Source organism: Delphinapterus leucas, chromosome 9, assembly GCF_059928025.1.
Source record: "Delphinapterus leucas isolate spDelLeu-1000000601 "Yukka" chromosome 9, BTC_Dleu_Yukka2, whole genome shotgun sequence".
NCBI classification, from domain to species: domain Eukaryota; kingdom Metazoa; phylum Chordata; class Mammalia; order Artiodactyla; family Monodontidae; genus Delphinapterus; species Delphinapterus leucas.
In genome coordinates this window covers 37,265,523-37,278,222 of record NC_143137.1, presented here as the reverse complement: position 1 = coordinate 37,278,222, position 12,700 = coordinate 37,265,523, and the positions used below count along the sequence as shown (strand labels likewise).

Genomic DNA, 12,700 nt, shown 5'->3' with positions numbered 1-12,700 from the left:
TGAGTTTAAAAGAGCTTTTTGGCTAGGATTTTATGATTAACTTTCTTACACTTGTAAGAAAACTACTAAGGATTTTCCCCCAGAGCAGAGTTTCTGCTCTGAATTCCTTATCAGATAAGTACAAAAATTGACTGCAACTTTAACAATGAAATGGGAGAAAAAAAAAAAAAATCACCTCTACTATCACCTGATGTTTTCAGTTTTCTGCAGTGAACTTTTGAACTCACTTTTAACTCTCAGCAATTAAGAGTTAGCAAAAACATTCTAACTAGGCCCAGCGTAGCTATGCTTTATTCAATTGGGTGTGTAAAAAGCAATGGTCCTTCCCATGCAGGTGTCTTATACCATACTTTTATTTATTTTTTTCAATTAATTTTTATTGGAGTATAGTTGCTTTACAATGTTGTGTTAGTTTCTACTGTATAGCAAAATGAATCAGTTATACATATACATACATCCCCTCTTTTTTAGATTTCCTTCCCATTTAGTTCACCACAGTGTATTAAGTAGAGTTCCCTGTGCTATTGTACTACACTTTTAGACACAGAGCTTCTGGCCTTTTTCTCTCAAGGGCCAACTCTGTTCCCACAGCACTGGGGCCCTATCTCCACCACTTCCACTGGAAGTCCATGTCAGCTGACTGCTGAGCTCTTCAGAAGGTCATAAGTCAGAGGAACAAAAATGGGGAAACTGTAGCATAGCAGTAAAACGGAGACAGAGAAATGAATCTTAGCACTCACTGCCAAACCCTGCTTTGTAAAGCTTGTTACGGATGAGGCTCCTTAGTGAACAGATGCAGATTGACAGAACTGAATAGGGCATACTTCATATGTTGACTTCACATCAGACCCCTGAGCCATGAACATGCATACTCCGAGTTGTCCCTGTTTATAAGCAAGCATGTGGTTTTTCTCTATTGACATTGCATTGTCTAGTGCAATTGTATTGCCTCCAGAGTCAGGAACACGACAGGAATTCCTAAAGCCATAACAATTGAGTGATTACTGTCGGGTGAGTAACAGTTGTGGTGCAAGATACCCCCAGGCTCCTGAGGCTCTCCTTTGCTTTCTCTATCTCCACGGGGCTGGGCCCAAGGCTCACGGCCAAGCTTGGACCATCATCATGCAATCTTTCACATAATGGGCCCAAACAGGCTGTCTTTGCAAGCAATAATTTATTCTCGCCACAGAGCATTCATCAAGATTAAAGACACATGTGGGAGGCTTTGAGATTTCTAATTTTTCTCATTGGGTATTCAGTTCCTTCTTGAAATACAAGTTTAGGAAACCCAGGTTATTTGGGGTTACAGCGATCCCACAAGGTTAAAAAAACATTCCTTTAGAAGAAAAGTAAAAAGTCCAACGCAGCTGGAAATAAAAGTGAGAGTCTCAAAGGATGACTCTTTGGTGTGGTTTATCTGAAGACTTTTAAAATTTTATTTCCAGAAGCCATTTGATGGGAACTACATCTTATAACCTGTATTTACTTACTGAGCTATTTTTCTTGATGAGACAAAATACGTTGCTAAGGATCCGAGCGCACATGATCAGGTCCTTCTGTTCTTGCAAGTGCATGTGGAGGTGATGTAACACGACAGGTAAGAGAATATACCGGGAATCTGGAGGGAGAAGAAGCATTAGTGTCACATGGAAGAGTCCCGTGCAAACCTCGTGCAAATCCTTATCTACTCTTTCATCTAATTTTAATTGCTAAATTATTAATACATGTAGTTAGAAAGGTACTAGCTCTACAAGGTTGATATTGAAAAACAGTAGTCTCTTCCCCAACCCATGATTCCTGCACTTGCGAGACCTTTGACTCTTTTATTGAAATAGGTGTTTTTTTGGTTTTTTTGTTTTTTTTTACTTCCCAATACCTAAATGGCACACTTCTCTTGCTATTTCCAGATTTTTCATTGAGACGGATCATCTACTGACTTCCTAATATGGTAGATGAGAATTTAGTTTTTTCACCCCCTTTTCTTCTCCCCAGCCTCTCAAAAGAGCTGTATACAATTTCTGGCTAAATGAACACTTTGCGTTTGCTGTTACCCTGACTTCCAACCCTTTGTCCAAGATCAGATTTTTGTTGTATTTTTGTTTTTCTCTCTCTGAAAGCTTTCAGGAAATTATTCTTGGTAATTCAAACTTTCATGACTATTTGACTTGCCTTGACTCTTTAACTCTATAAACCCATGTCCTTCAGTGCTGGGAACTTGCCTTGAATTATTTCTAGGATTATTTCTTTCCCACTATTTCTTCTGTCCTCTGTCTGGAACTCTGACTACATTCACGTCATGAATCTCTTCAGCTGTCTTCTACTTTTCTTGAATATTTCTTTCATCTTCTGTCTAAAATTCTGGGCAATTTCCTTACTTTACCTTCCAACTCCTCTATTCAATTTTCTTATTTACACTATCATATAGTTAATCTCCAAGTGTCCTTCTCATTTTCAAGTCCAGTGTTGTGGCCGTACAACCTGTGCAGTCACACAGATCCCTGTGCCCACAAAGGCCCCGCGCTTGTGTGGACAAAAAATTGTTTCTCGCCATCTGCCTCTACACGGATGAAGTCACTAGCCACTGCAGTCGCTGACCCTCAACATGCCCTGAAAGGAGTTCAGGGTGGAGATAAGGAATGAAGCACTCTGTGCTCTGGGAAAAACTGGCACAACAGGCCTTCAGATAGTTAGATATTTTTCACAAGATTTTATGAGCCCAATTTCTTACATCTTCTCATATCTAGAAAGGCACTAAAATCATTAACAGAGACGTGTGCTTAGCAGCCACCTCCTACCAAAACGTGTGCTTGACTGCACATATCCCCCTTCGCCCGCCAAAATCACATATATACTGACCTCCCCTGCTACCTTCAGAGCAGTTCCTCAGAGCTATCTGGGAGGCTGTCTCCTGGGCTATGGTCCTCATTTTGCTCCAAATAAAACTTAACTCACAGCTCTGGGGTTGTGCGTTTTTTTTTGTTTGTTTTGTTTTGTTTTTCAGGCGACACTTGGTGTAATGATGTGCCGCAGCCATCATGAAATTCTTAATAACTTTCAAACAAGAGGTGTTGCATTTTCATTATGCAGCCATTCGTCTTTATTTCTCTGAATGATCTCTTTATAGCTTTCCATTCTTGTTTCATGGATACGCTATCTTCTCTCTCTGGGGAAATCAGAGACAACTTTTTGATTTTTCTTCTCCCTTAATTATCTTTGTCTTTCAAGTTCTCTTTGTTTGTTTGTTTCTTCCTTTGGGCCTCTGCCTTTCACATTAGAGGTTTTTCTCCAGTATTTGGTGATCTTTTATTGTCCCTTCATCTTTTCAAGTGAGGTGCTGAAATGCTAACTGGGAAAAAAAAAATACCTGTGTGCCTAGGTAAGCTTGTGGACTGGTGAGGCTTCACCACAGGGAGGAGAGACATGCAGATGTTCCATCAGGGGACCCCCAAATTTCAGAATCTGAGATGTCTGCTCTTGGGCTGGTCAGTTTCTCCAGAGAGAAATCTGCTAATCTCCTCTCTGGGGAGCATGAACCCATCATTTTCTGGGTGATGTGGAATCAAGATGGTAAGTGGCTGGTGGGGAAGTGGCTGGCAGGGGTCCCTCTGTTTAATCTGCTTACAGTGTGGAGCCTCACCCCCCAAATTTAGCATTGTCTGATTCTTCTGAATCCAGGCATGTCTCATTGACTTACTCTAGAGAGTAAACTTTCCATTTTTTGCTAAAATAGAGGAGGGATTGAGGTAGGGTGGAGTGGGATACTAAATATTCCTTCTAAAGATTTAAAAAATTTCTAGCACCCTTAATCTTCAGAGATACCTCATATTTTCAATTCCTGATCCTTTCTGATACCATCCTGAGTTTTCTGCAATTCTGTGGTATAAACTAGTTTGTTTCTTGGCTCTGCTCCAACTCCATAAACCTGTCTGTGTTTCAGCCTTCTCTTGTCTGCTGTCAGACTTTGTAAAACTGTTGATATCTCTTATGTGTTGCCATCTCCTCTCCCACTCTCCTGAACTTGTGAGATTCCATATTTTTTTAAAATTCCTTTACTGACCATAGATACGAAACCACAATTCAAAAGTTTAGCAAATCAATGCCAGCAATATATAAAATAAGTATTACTTCAGGACCAGATGAGGTTTATCTTAAAAGCAAGGTTTGTTTAACATCTAAAGCTCATATTCATATTCACTTTCATCAGGGAAGAAAGATACATAGAGTTGATTTCCTCTTATGCATGGTAGTTCATTCCTAAAAAGTCACTGGGAACAGTGAAATGGCGAAAAGGGAATCATTTCTCCTAGGAGAAATATATAGGTACTTGTGTATACCTCACAGAGATTACAGTCTGAAATCCTAAAATCAACTCATCAAGGTAGATTCTATTTTCTTTATTTTACAAAAGAGGAAACGAGGTTCAGAAGTGTGAAGTGACCTGCCTGAGGGAGCCCCACTAACAGGGATAAGAGTTGGGAATTAAACTGGCCCCAGAGCTGGAGCTTCCTGCCCTCTGCTGCCTCTGCCCTCTGCTCATCCCCACGCGAGTGGAAACGGAAGCAGAGCATCGCCTTACTCGACCTCAGCTGGGAATGTGTGCATCCCGGAACTCAAAGTGCTCACTACTCTGCACGTGCCCGTGAATGAACATAAAAGTGCCACAGTACTGATTCGGGGGCTACAAATAAGTTTCAGTGAGTCAGTCTGTGAATAATAAACACATGTGTCAATCCTCCCTTAAATGGAAGTCTTATCTCGATCTCTAACTTGCCATTAGTATTTGAAATAGTAAGGTAACAGTAATCTAAAAATTGACTTATGCAGTATATATTTCAATCTTTTGAAAAAGTAACAGTGAATACGCTTATTGTCCTGAAGGTTTATTTTTCAACATGATGTCATGAGCACAAAATTGTGCCTACCGGGGGCCAATGATGGGCATATTATTTATGAGATGTGTACTTACAAATGCCCCAGCCCCTGTCCTGCTCTGCTTGATTTTCTAAAAGATGTCATCTGTGCAACAATTCAAATGGATTAATTTTGGTTTATAAAAAACCATGTGTCTTATAAAGAGTTTGCAATAAATTATAATTCCACTTCACTCATTCAAGGAAAAGTGGATAATCTAAATAACTCTATACCTATTAAAGAAACTGAACTTGCTGTTAAGAGCCTACAAGGAGAATTCTAGACTCAGGTGGCTTCTATGAATTCTATGAAGCAATTATTGGAAGAAAGAGTATCAAGTCTGCACAAATCCTCCCAGAAAATAGAATAAACAGGGGATACAACTAACTCATTTTATGAGGCCAGCACTATCTATGCCGAAATTAGCCAAAGACATTACAAGACAAAACTACAGATTTGACATTTCTCATCAACACAGATGCAAAAATCCTTATAAAATTTTAACATAACACACACACACACACAAACACACAATGATTAAATAGGATTTATCCTGGGAATGCAAATTGATTTAACATTTGAAAGTCAATCAATCAATATAATTCACCATATTAGCAGTAGATGTAGGAAAAATGCAAAATTCAGCATCCATTAATGATAAAAGCTGTCAGGAAGATAAGAATAGAAGGTAATTTTCTCAAATTGATAAAGGGCATTAATGAAATGCCTGCCATTAGCTAACATAATAATAGTAGAAGATTGGATGAATGCTTTCTCCTTAAGATCAAAAATAAGACAAGGATGGCCAATTTCACCCACTCAGTTTAACCATGCACTGGATTCCTAGACAATAAAATAAGGTATATCCATGGGTGAAAAAGTATATGACCCTGTATCCTAATGAAAATCATAAGAAATGCAAACAAAGTGTTCACGATTCGGAAAGGGCCTTCAGCAGCGTTTGCCTGTCTTCTCTTACTGTCTTCTTTATTTCTTTTAGGAGTGAGGTTAGAAGTCTCATATTTCTTTTAACACCTGCCACCAGGCTACCAGCACAAGGAGGTATGGCCTTAGGTTCACCATCAAAACAAACCACATAAGGCACAGGCACACTTCACTTTAAGAAAACGAACACGGAGTATTAAAACCCAAACTTGTAAAATAATTCATTGCAGGCTTCCTTTCAACAGGAAGCGTGACCGGGGAACTTAAATACTTATTTACAAATCAATTACTTGAGAAAAAGAACCAAGAAAAGGAAACTGAAAGCTTAAATGACAGGAGTCACTGTCTAGTGATGCTTAATTAGAAAGGAAGATAAAGCTTATCTGATATGTTCTTGCAGCCAGTGGGATTTGATTTCTAAAAATTCAATTTGCAGCCAACTGTTAAGAAAATCTCTACTGCCAAAAAAGTAAGTAAGGTAGACAAATAATTCATGTGTGGTGTGTAGATCTGCTGCTTCTCCATTAGTAGGGCAGTATCAGCCAATGCACAGGATAGAATGGATGGGTAAATGCCAAACAAGCTGACTGGTTAAAATGTTAACGCTTACCTTTAAAAGAAAATACCTGGATTCATCAAGAAGGCTCAAAGGAAATAGAAGGGAATTCCCTGGTGGAGCAGTGGTTAAGAATCCGCCTGCCAATGCAGGGGACACGGGTTTGAGTCCTGGTCTGGGAAGATCCCACATGCCACGGAGTGCCTAAGCCCGTGCGCCACAACTACTGAGCCTGTGCTCTACAGCCCGCGAGCCACAACTACTGAGCCCATGTTCCTAGAGCCCGTGCTCCACAAGAGAAGCCACCGCAATGAGAAGCCAGCACAGTACATTGAAGAGTAGCTCCGGCTCGCTGCAACTAGAGAAAGCCCGAGTGCAGCAACGAAGACCCAATGCAGCCCCCCCAAATTAATTAATTAATTAAAAAAAGAAAAAAGGAAACCCATAGTTGAACAGACACTAACTTCCTAAACATTTAACAACAGTATCCGTTATACAGCTTCTATCCTTGAAAGGGTCAAAACACTCATATTATGTATCTCATATAAAGCTCACTGTATCGTGTCTCACTTTCTGTTTTGCCTGTACACACTTGAGTGGATAAAGCCAGCTCCTGATAGCAATTTCCAATGGGCGTGGGGCTAGGAAGGAGGAGAAGCAGCTAAAAAATGCTGATGAATTTCCTCCTTGTGGTTGATTTCGAGGAAAGTCGTCATCTTTGCCTCCTCTATCAACAAAGCTTTAGACAACAATCCCTGTAGCCATCTGTCCCCACGGGAGTGAGGTCTGTGAGTCCTGTGGTGGCATGCAGGGTTGCTGGCCACTCTCCACAAACTGTCCCAGCGTGGGCTGGACATCAGCAAGGACACCTAAGCAGCTGCTCTGTGGCAGCCTCAGGACGGGGAGATGGTAAACCAGGTGGGCAGGAGGTCCAGCTGTGGCACAGCTTTGCATGTAGCAGAGCTGCTGGCTGCAGGGAAGCACCAGCCGCACAGGAAGCCCTGAAATCAGAGCTGGGTTAGGTCTTTGTCATCAAAGCCACCAGGAATTGAACTGCCAATGTTACAGATAGCAACAGAACCTGCAAACAAGCCCTTCAGACATTAGAGGACAGACAACATTCAGAATGGAAAGGATCACAGATGACTTAGGGGCTACATGCCAGGCAGACAAAGTCAGGATCACAGAAGAAAACAAAATACAGGGCTAAGGATGATCTCTCTGTGTGATTCTTACCCAGTGGATTCAATCCCCTCCCACACCCCGCACCTAAAGCAAAATCCGAAGGAATGCAAAGTATCCATCAGTGGGAAAGTGCCTTTATCTGTGTTCACCTGTCTTCTCTTAGTGATTTCTTGATCTCTTTTGGGAGTGAGGTTAGAAGTCTCGTATTTCTTTTAATGCCTGCCACAGGGCTACCAGCACAAGGAGGTCTGGCCTTAGGTGTATTTTTTACTTTTGTCAACTGTGCTCTGCTCCTGGTCTGGGACTCCAGCACTGAACACTGTTCTGTTGTCATGTTCATGCTCAACCTTAGCTCAAAAGTTGCTTTTGTAATAAAACTTTCCTTCTTTAATGCACATCATTTATTCAATAGCTATCACTGCTCCATCCTGATCCCTAGCCATGACCCAGTACCTAGTATTCACGAAACGTTTATCAAGCAACTATTAGGTACCAGGTACTGTTACAGAAGCTAAGATAGAACTGTCATCAAGATAAATATAGCCCCTGCTCTCTGAGGCTTTCCTTCTGGGATGAGGGTAGGAGACAGACATTAAACAACTAAATCACCAATTCTTTAGTTATTACAGATGTGTTAGGTTATCCAAGAAGTAAAAAGCCAAAGAATGGGAGTAATAATGGGGTGGGCGAGGCAGATAGAAGATTTCTGGAGAAATGAGAGTTCAACTGAGCCCTGAAGGGTGCATGGGGGTCAACTAGAGTCAGAAAGGAAGAGGAGAAAGTGGGTTCCAAGCAGAGTGAAGAAATATGGAGATGGCACCAGGCAGGTGGGCCGGGCCAGATCACAAGGCCTGGAGTGTATGAGTTTCTGAAAGGGAACTATGGCTACACAGATGGACAGGAGAAAGGAGATATGGGGAAAAAGTACAGAAACCACTGAGGCAGGTCAGAGCAGGCGGCAGTCTGTATGGAGAGGTGGGAGCTGGGGAGGGGAGAAATGGCTGGGCATGCGAGACGCTGTGGAGGCCCAAGAGCAGTGGTGGTGGTAGGTGGAGACGAAGGGCAAAGGGAGAAGAGGGCTTCAGGAACGACTCTGAGGTCTCTAGGTGGAGAGTTGCCACATAGACTGTATTGTAATTTGCTACATTACTTGTAATCTAATACCTGGAATGGGGTCTGCTCACAATGAACATTTGTTGAATGAATGAATGAGCTACACCATGAGTTCTACTGGATCTGAAAGGCAACTGAAATGGACCTGACATTTCTGTGTTCGTGTTTTAACCCAGCTTAAATGGGAAGTAAGTAGGTTGCACATCACATTATCACAGTCCAGTTTGCAGCAACTCCACGGGCCGGCACTCGCCCTGGGCGCCCAGCAGAAAGCAGCCATTCCTAACACCATACTTCAACGCAAACCACGGCAGCTGCTTGTGGCATTGGAAACAAGACACACATCCCGGCTCTGCTCCCCCACCCCCCGGAAATCTGTGCATATGTGACTGAGTGACAGATAAGAAATGAAAAGATAGGGGTTCCCCCTTTCTCCAGAAATGTGCTTGCTCATTCAATCGGTATTGAAGAGGTCAGAAACAAGGTCAGAGAACAGAGTTGAAATTGGATGGTGAGTAGCCCAAAATATGTACATTTACCTTTATTTTCAAACGCCACAGATAAAACTTAGGGTTGGCTACGATTTTGGTGATGCATATTTTTCACCTTAAGTTCTATGTTCAGAGTGGCGCATTACCTAAAACTCCTAATTTTATCTTTTTCTCTTCTAGGGAAAGATATGGAAATTCTTTTCCAAAGAAGCCCCTTTCTAAGTACTTCTTTAAGAACCTGCACTTTAACATGGTTTTAACTAATATATACACCTTAAAAATTTTATGTGTGCAAATCTTTAATAAAAGCCAAGTATAGAGATTGAACAACTATGAAAACTATGAAACTCTCAGCAAGTGCTTTCAGAGCTCCCTGATGGTGGAGGCCACCCAGAAAGGCCTTCGCTCCTAAGTTTTTCCACTTTGAGCAAGGGGACCTGGGGGAAAACACAGATAAGGGCAGTGAGCAGGGAGTGGATGAAGGAATTGAGACTAGAGGGGGCAAAACACTAAGGATATTTTAACAAAGGCTTTCTTGAGGTCTCAGGGGATTTTTAAAAGAAAAAACAAAAAAACCCTATTTTTATATTGGCTAACCAACATGAAATCTACATTAAAAAGACTAAGGTCTTTACACTTCTTCCAGTGGTCCTGCATTATCATTCTACTTCTAGGGAAAAAGAGCAGCCCTTATTCATGCAACTCTGCTCATCTTTATAAGGCGCATCTACTACAGTGCAAGCTCTGGCTAATAGAAAAGCTTTAAGCAAATGGCATTTTCAAAAGTGAAAGAAATTTAATCACTTGCAGTGCCAGAGAAGTCAATACTCAATTATGCTTTAACTATAGTTCTAAGAAATAAAAGGTACCAGGCATCCGTCAACTGTAGTAATATTTCCCTCTTAAAGTTGTCAAATTAATAGATAAACCATCACACATCCTTCCTTTATATTATGGCCTAAAATGGGAGGTGGAATGGGGAGGTGGAGGCATTCATTCCCAGAATAAACTGTAAAAATAGTCTAATAGTCCACCTTCCTCCCTCTCTCCTTTACTTTCATTGCAGCCTTGTATCAAATCCACAAAAGACCTAACAGGGGCCGAGGAGTTTCTGGTGAAAAGGAAAAAAAAAATGACTTTTGGATGCTTTCTTAAGAAATCCCTACCCTAAGAAATCTGATTATTTTGTAGGAAAAGAAAGTAGCACTGTCATGTTTCTCGTCATTACACACTCAGTGCACTTATGCTCACCTCTATTATCTGCGCTGAGGTTTGCCTGATAAACTGCTCAATTATCCCAAAGCAGAAATGTATATAACTTTTTCTTAGCAAGCAAATAGCTCAGCAATGACTACAGACCTCTGCTGAACAATTCAAGTGACAAGCAATGGAGCCCAGTGCAAATCTGATGCAAAACCACAGTCCCCCAGAGCCTGACCTTGCTGTCTGAGAAGACTCAGCACCTGCCCTCTCACCCCCATTGCTTAAACCATCCCTCTGCTCCCGCTCTCCACACTTCCCTGCCCCAACCTCTATACTTCAAATCTACTCTTTTTGCCATTGCTAAAGCTGTCTTCTCCAACATCATTGAGACCTTTTCCTGGCCTTCAAAAAACAGGAAGAATAGAATTGTGGGGAAAAAGGGAAAAGTCAGTTGTTCAACTTTTATACCTTAAGTACATCTGACTGGACCCCACATGATTTAGACATCAAATAACAACCTGCTTAAATTCTAAATCTGAGCTAAGTCTTTCAGGTCTGGCCAGATGCCCTAGACTCTCACCTTGAGGGTGCAGCTCAAAGGGGTTGACTCAGTCCTGCCTGGCTGTGGAATGCCTCCAGCCCTGAGGCTGCCCCTTGGCCCTTAACCCAAGATGGCTTGAACCCTCCTATCGCTTTTTTCATTCCCTTTTGTGGTGCTGACCTTGTATTCTGTATGTATTAATTTCTAATCTAAGCTCAACTAGAGGTATTCTGCAACCATGCTGCTTCCTTTGTGTGTCTCCTCCACTTTTTTTCTCCTTGGGATTTGTAATGGTTACTTTTATATGTCAATTTGACTGTGCCATGAGAGCCCAGATATTTGGTTAAACATTATCTTGGGTGTGTCTGTGTGAGTGTTTCTGGATGAGAATAACATGTGATTTGGTAGACAAAGTAAAGCAGATTGTCCTCCCCAATGTGGGTGGGCCTCATCTAATCCGTTGAAGCCCTGCATACAAGAAAAGGTGGAGTAAGGGAGGGTTTACTCTCCCTGCCTGTCATTCAGCTAAGAAGTCCATCCTCTCCTGCTTTCAGATTTAGACTGGAATTTATACAATCACCTCTCCTGGTTTTCAGGCCTTGGGACTCAGACTGGAACGACACCATCTGCTTTCTTGAGTCTCCAGCTTGCCAACTGCAGACCTTGGAACTTCTCAGCCTCCATAAGCACATGGGGCAATGCCTTATAATAAATCTCCTTACACACACATACACACATGCACACAAACATACACTATTGGGTCTGCTTCTCTGCAGAACCCTAATATAGGATTCTAGTACTAAGCCAACTTTCAGAACTTTCTCTCTTTCCTAGGGGCTTGTAACATCTACAGTTTTGTTCTCCAAAATGTTTTGAAATTTATTTTCTTAAAGTGTGGGTCAATTGTGCTCCACATTCCTTTCTAGCTAATATGAACCCCCAGAAAATGAGGTCACTTTCTCAGATTCTTCTCACTTCTCTATCACTAACCAGTTCATCTTTGCTAATCAGAATTCAGCTCAGAGTAGCAATTATCTTTGCCATACACCATGTCCTGAGAAATGGAACTGTCATTACGGCAGTCAAGAATTAAGTACTTTGTCTTCAGCTGAATACATAGCCAGTTGATACCCTGTAACATACTTATCCCTACTTTATTTTGCCCTGTTCAGATTTATAATTTTAATCAGAAAAGTGTCATTTGTAACTTCCATCTGGCCAAGATGTGTGTACTTACATGAATGCAGCACTTTGTGTTCCATTTATTTTACTTTCAATAAGTAAATAAAATTCATAGACTTCTGAGTGTTTTTGACCTTCTACGCCATCACACTGCTTCTGAACTGTTTGTTTTACCCATATGTAGTAGGCAGAATAAACAGTTGCCCCCAAAGATATCTACATCTTAATTCTCAGAACCTGTGAATATGTTATGTGAAAAGAATATGTTAGATGAAAGAGATTTTGCAGAAATGATTAAATTAAGGATGTAGAGATAGGGAGATTATCCAGGTGGGCACCATGTAAACATAGGGGTCCTTACAAGTGAAAGCAGCTAGACAGAGTCAGAGGGAGATGTGAAGACGCTACACTGCTGGCTTTAAAGATGAAGGAGGGGGCCACAAACCAAGGAATGCAGGTGGCCTCTAGAAGCTGTAAAAGGCAAGAAAACGAATTGTCCTCTAGACACTATACAAAGGAACGTCACTCTGTTGACACCCTGATTTTAGCCCAGTGAGAAGCATTTTGGACTTC

The 12,700-nt window shown here is 41.4% G+C and overlaps 1 protein-coding gene across 15 annotated transcripts in view; it reads right to left on the bottom strand.

Moving 5' to 3' along the window:
• DOCK4 (dedicator of cytokinesis 4) overlaps positions 1-12,700 on the bottom strand; it is a 480,689-nt gene that overhangs the window by 106,854 nt on the left and 361,135 nt on the right. For all 15 annotated transcript variants that reach the window (XM_089917502.1, XM_089917504.1, XM_089917506.1 and 12 more), the window contains one exon: positions 1,491-1,618. In XM_089917502.1, coding sequence (XP_089773628.1) covers positions 1,491-1,618 — 128 coding nt within the window. The remainder of the gene's footprint in view (positions 1-1,490; positions 1,619-12,700) is intronic.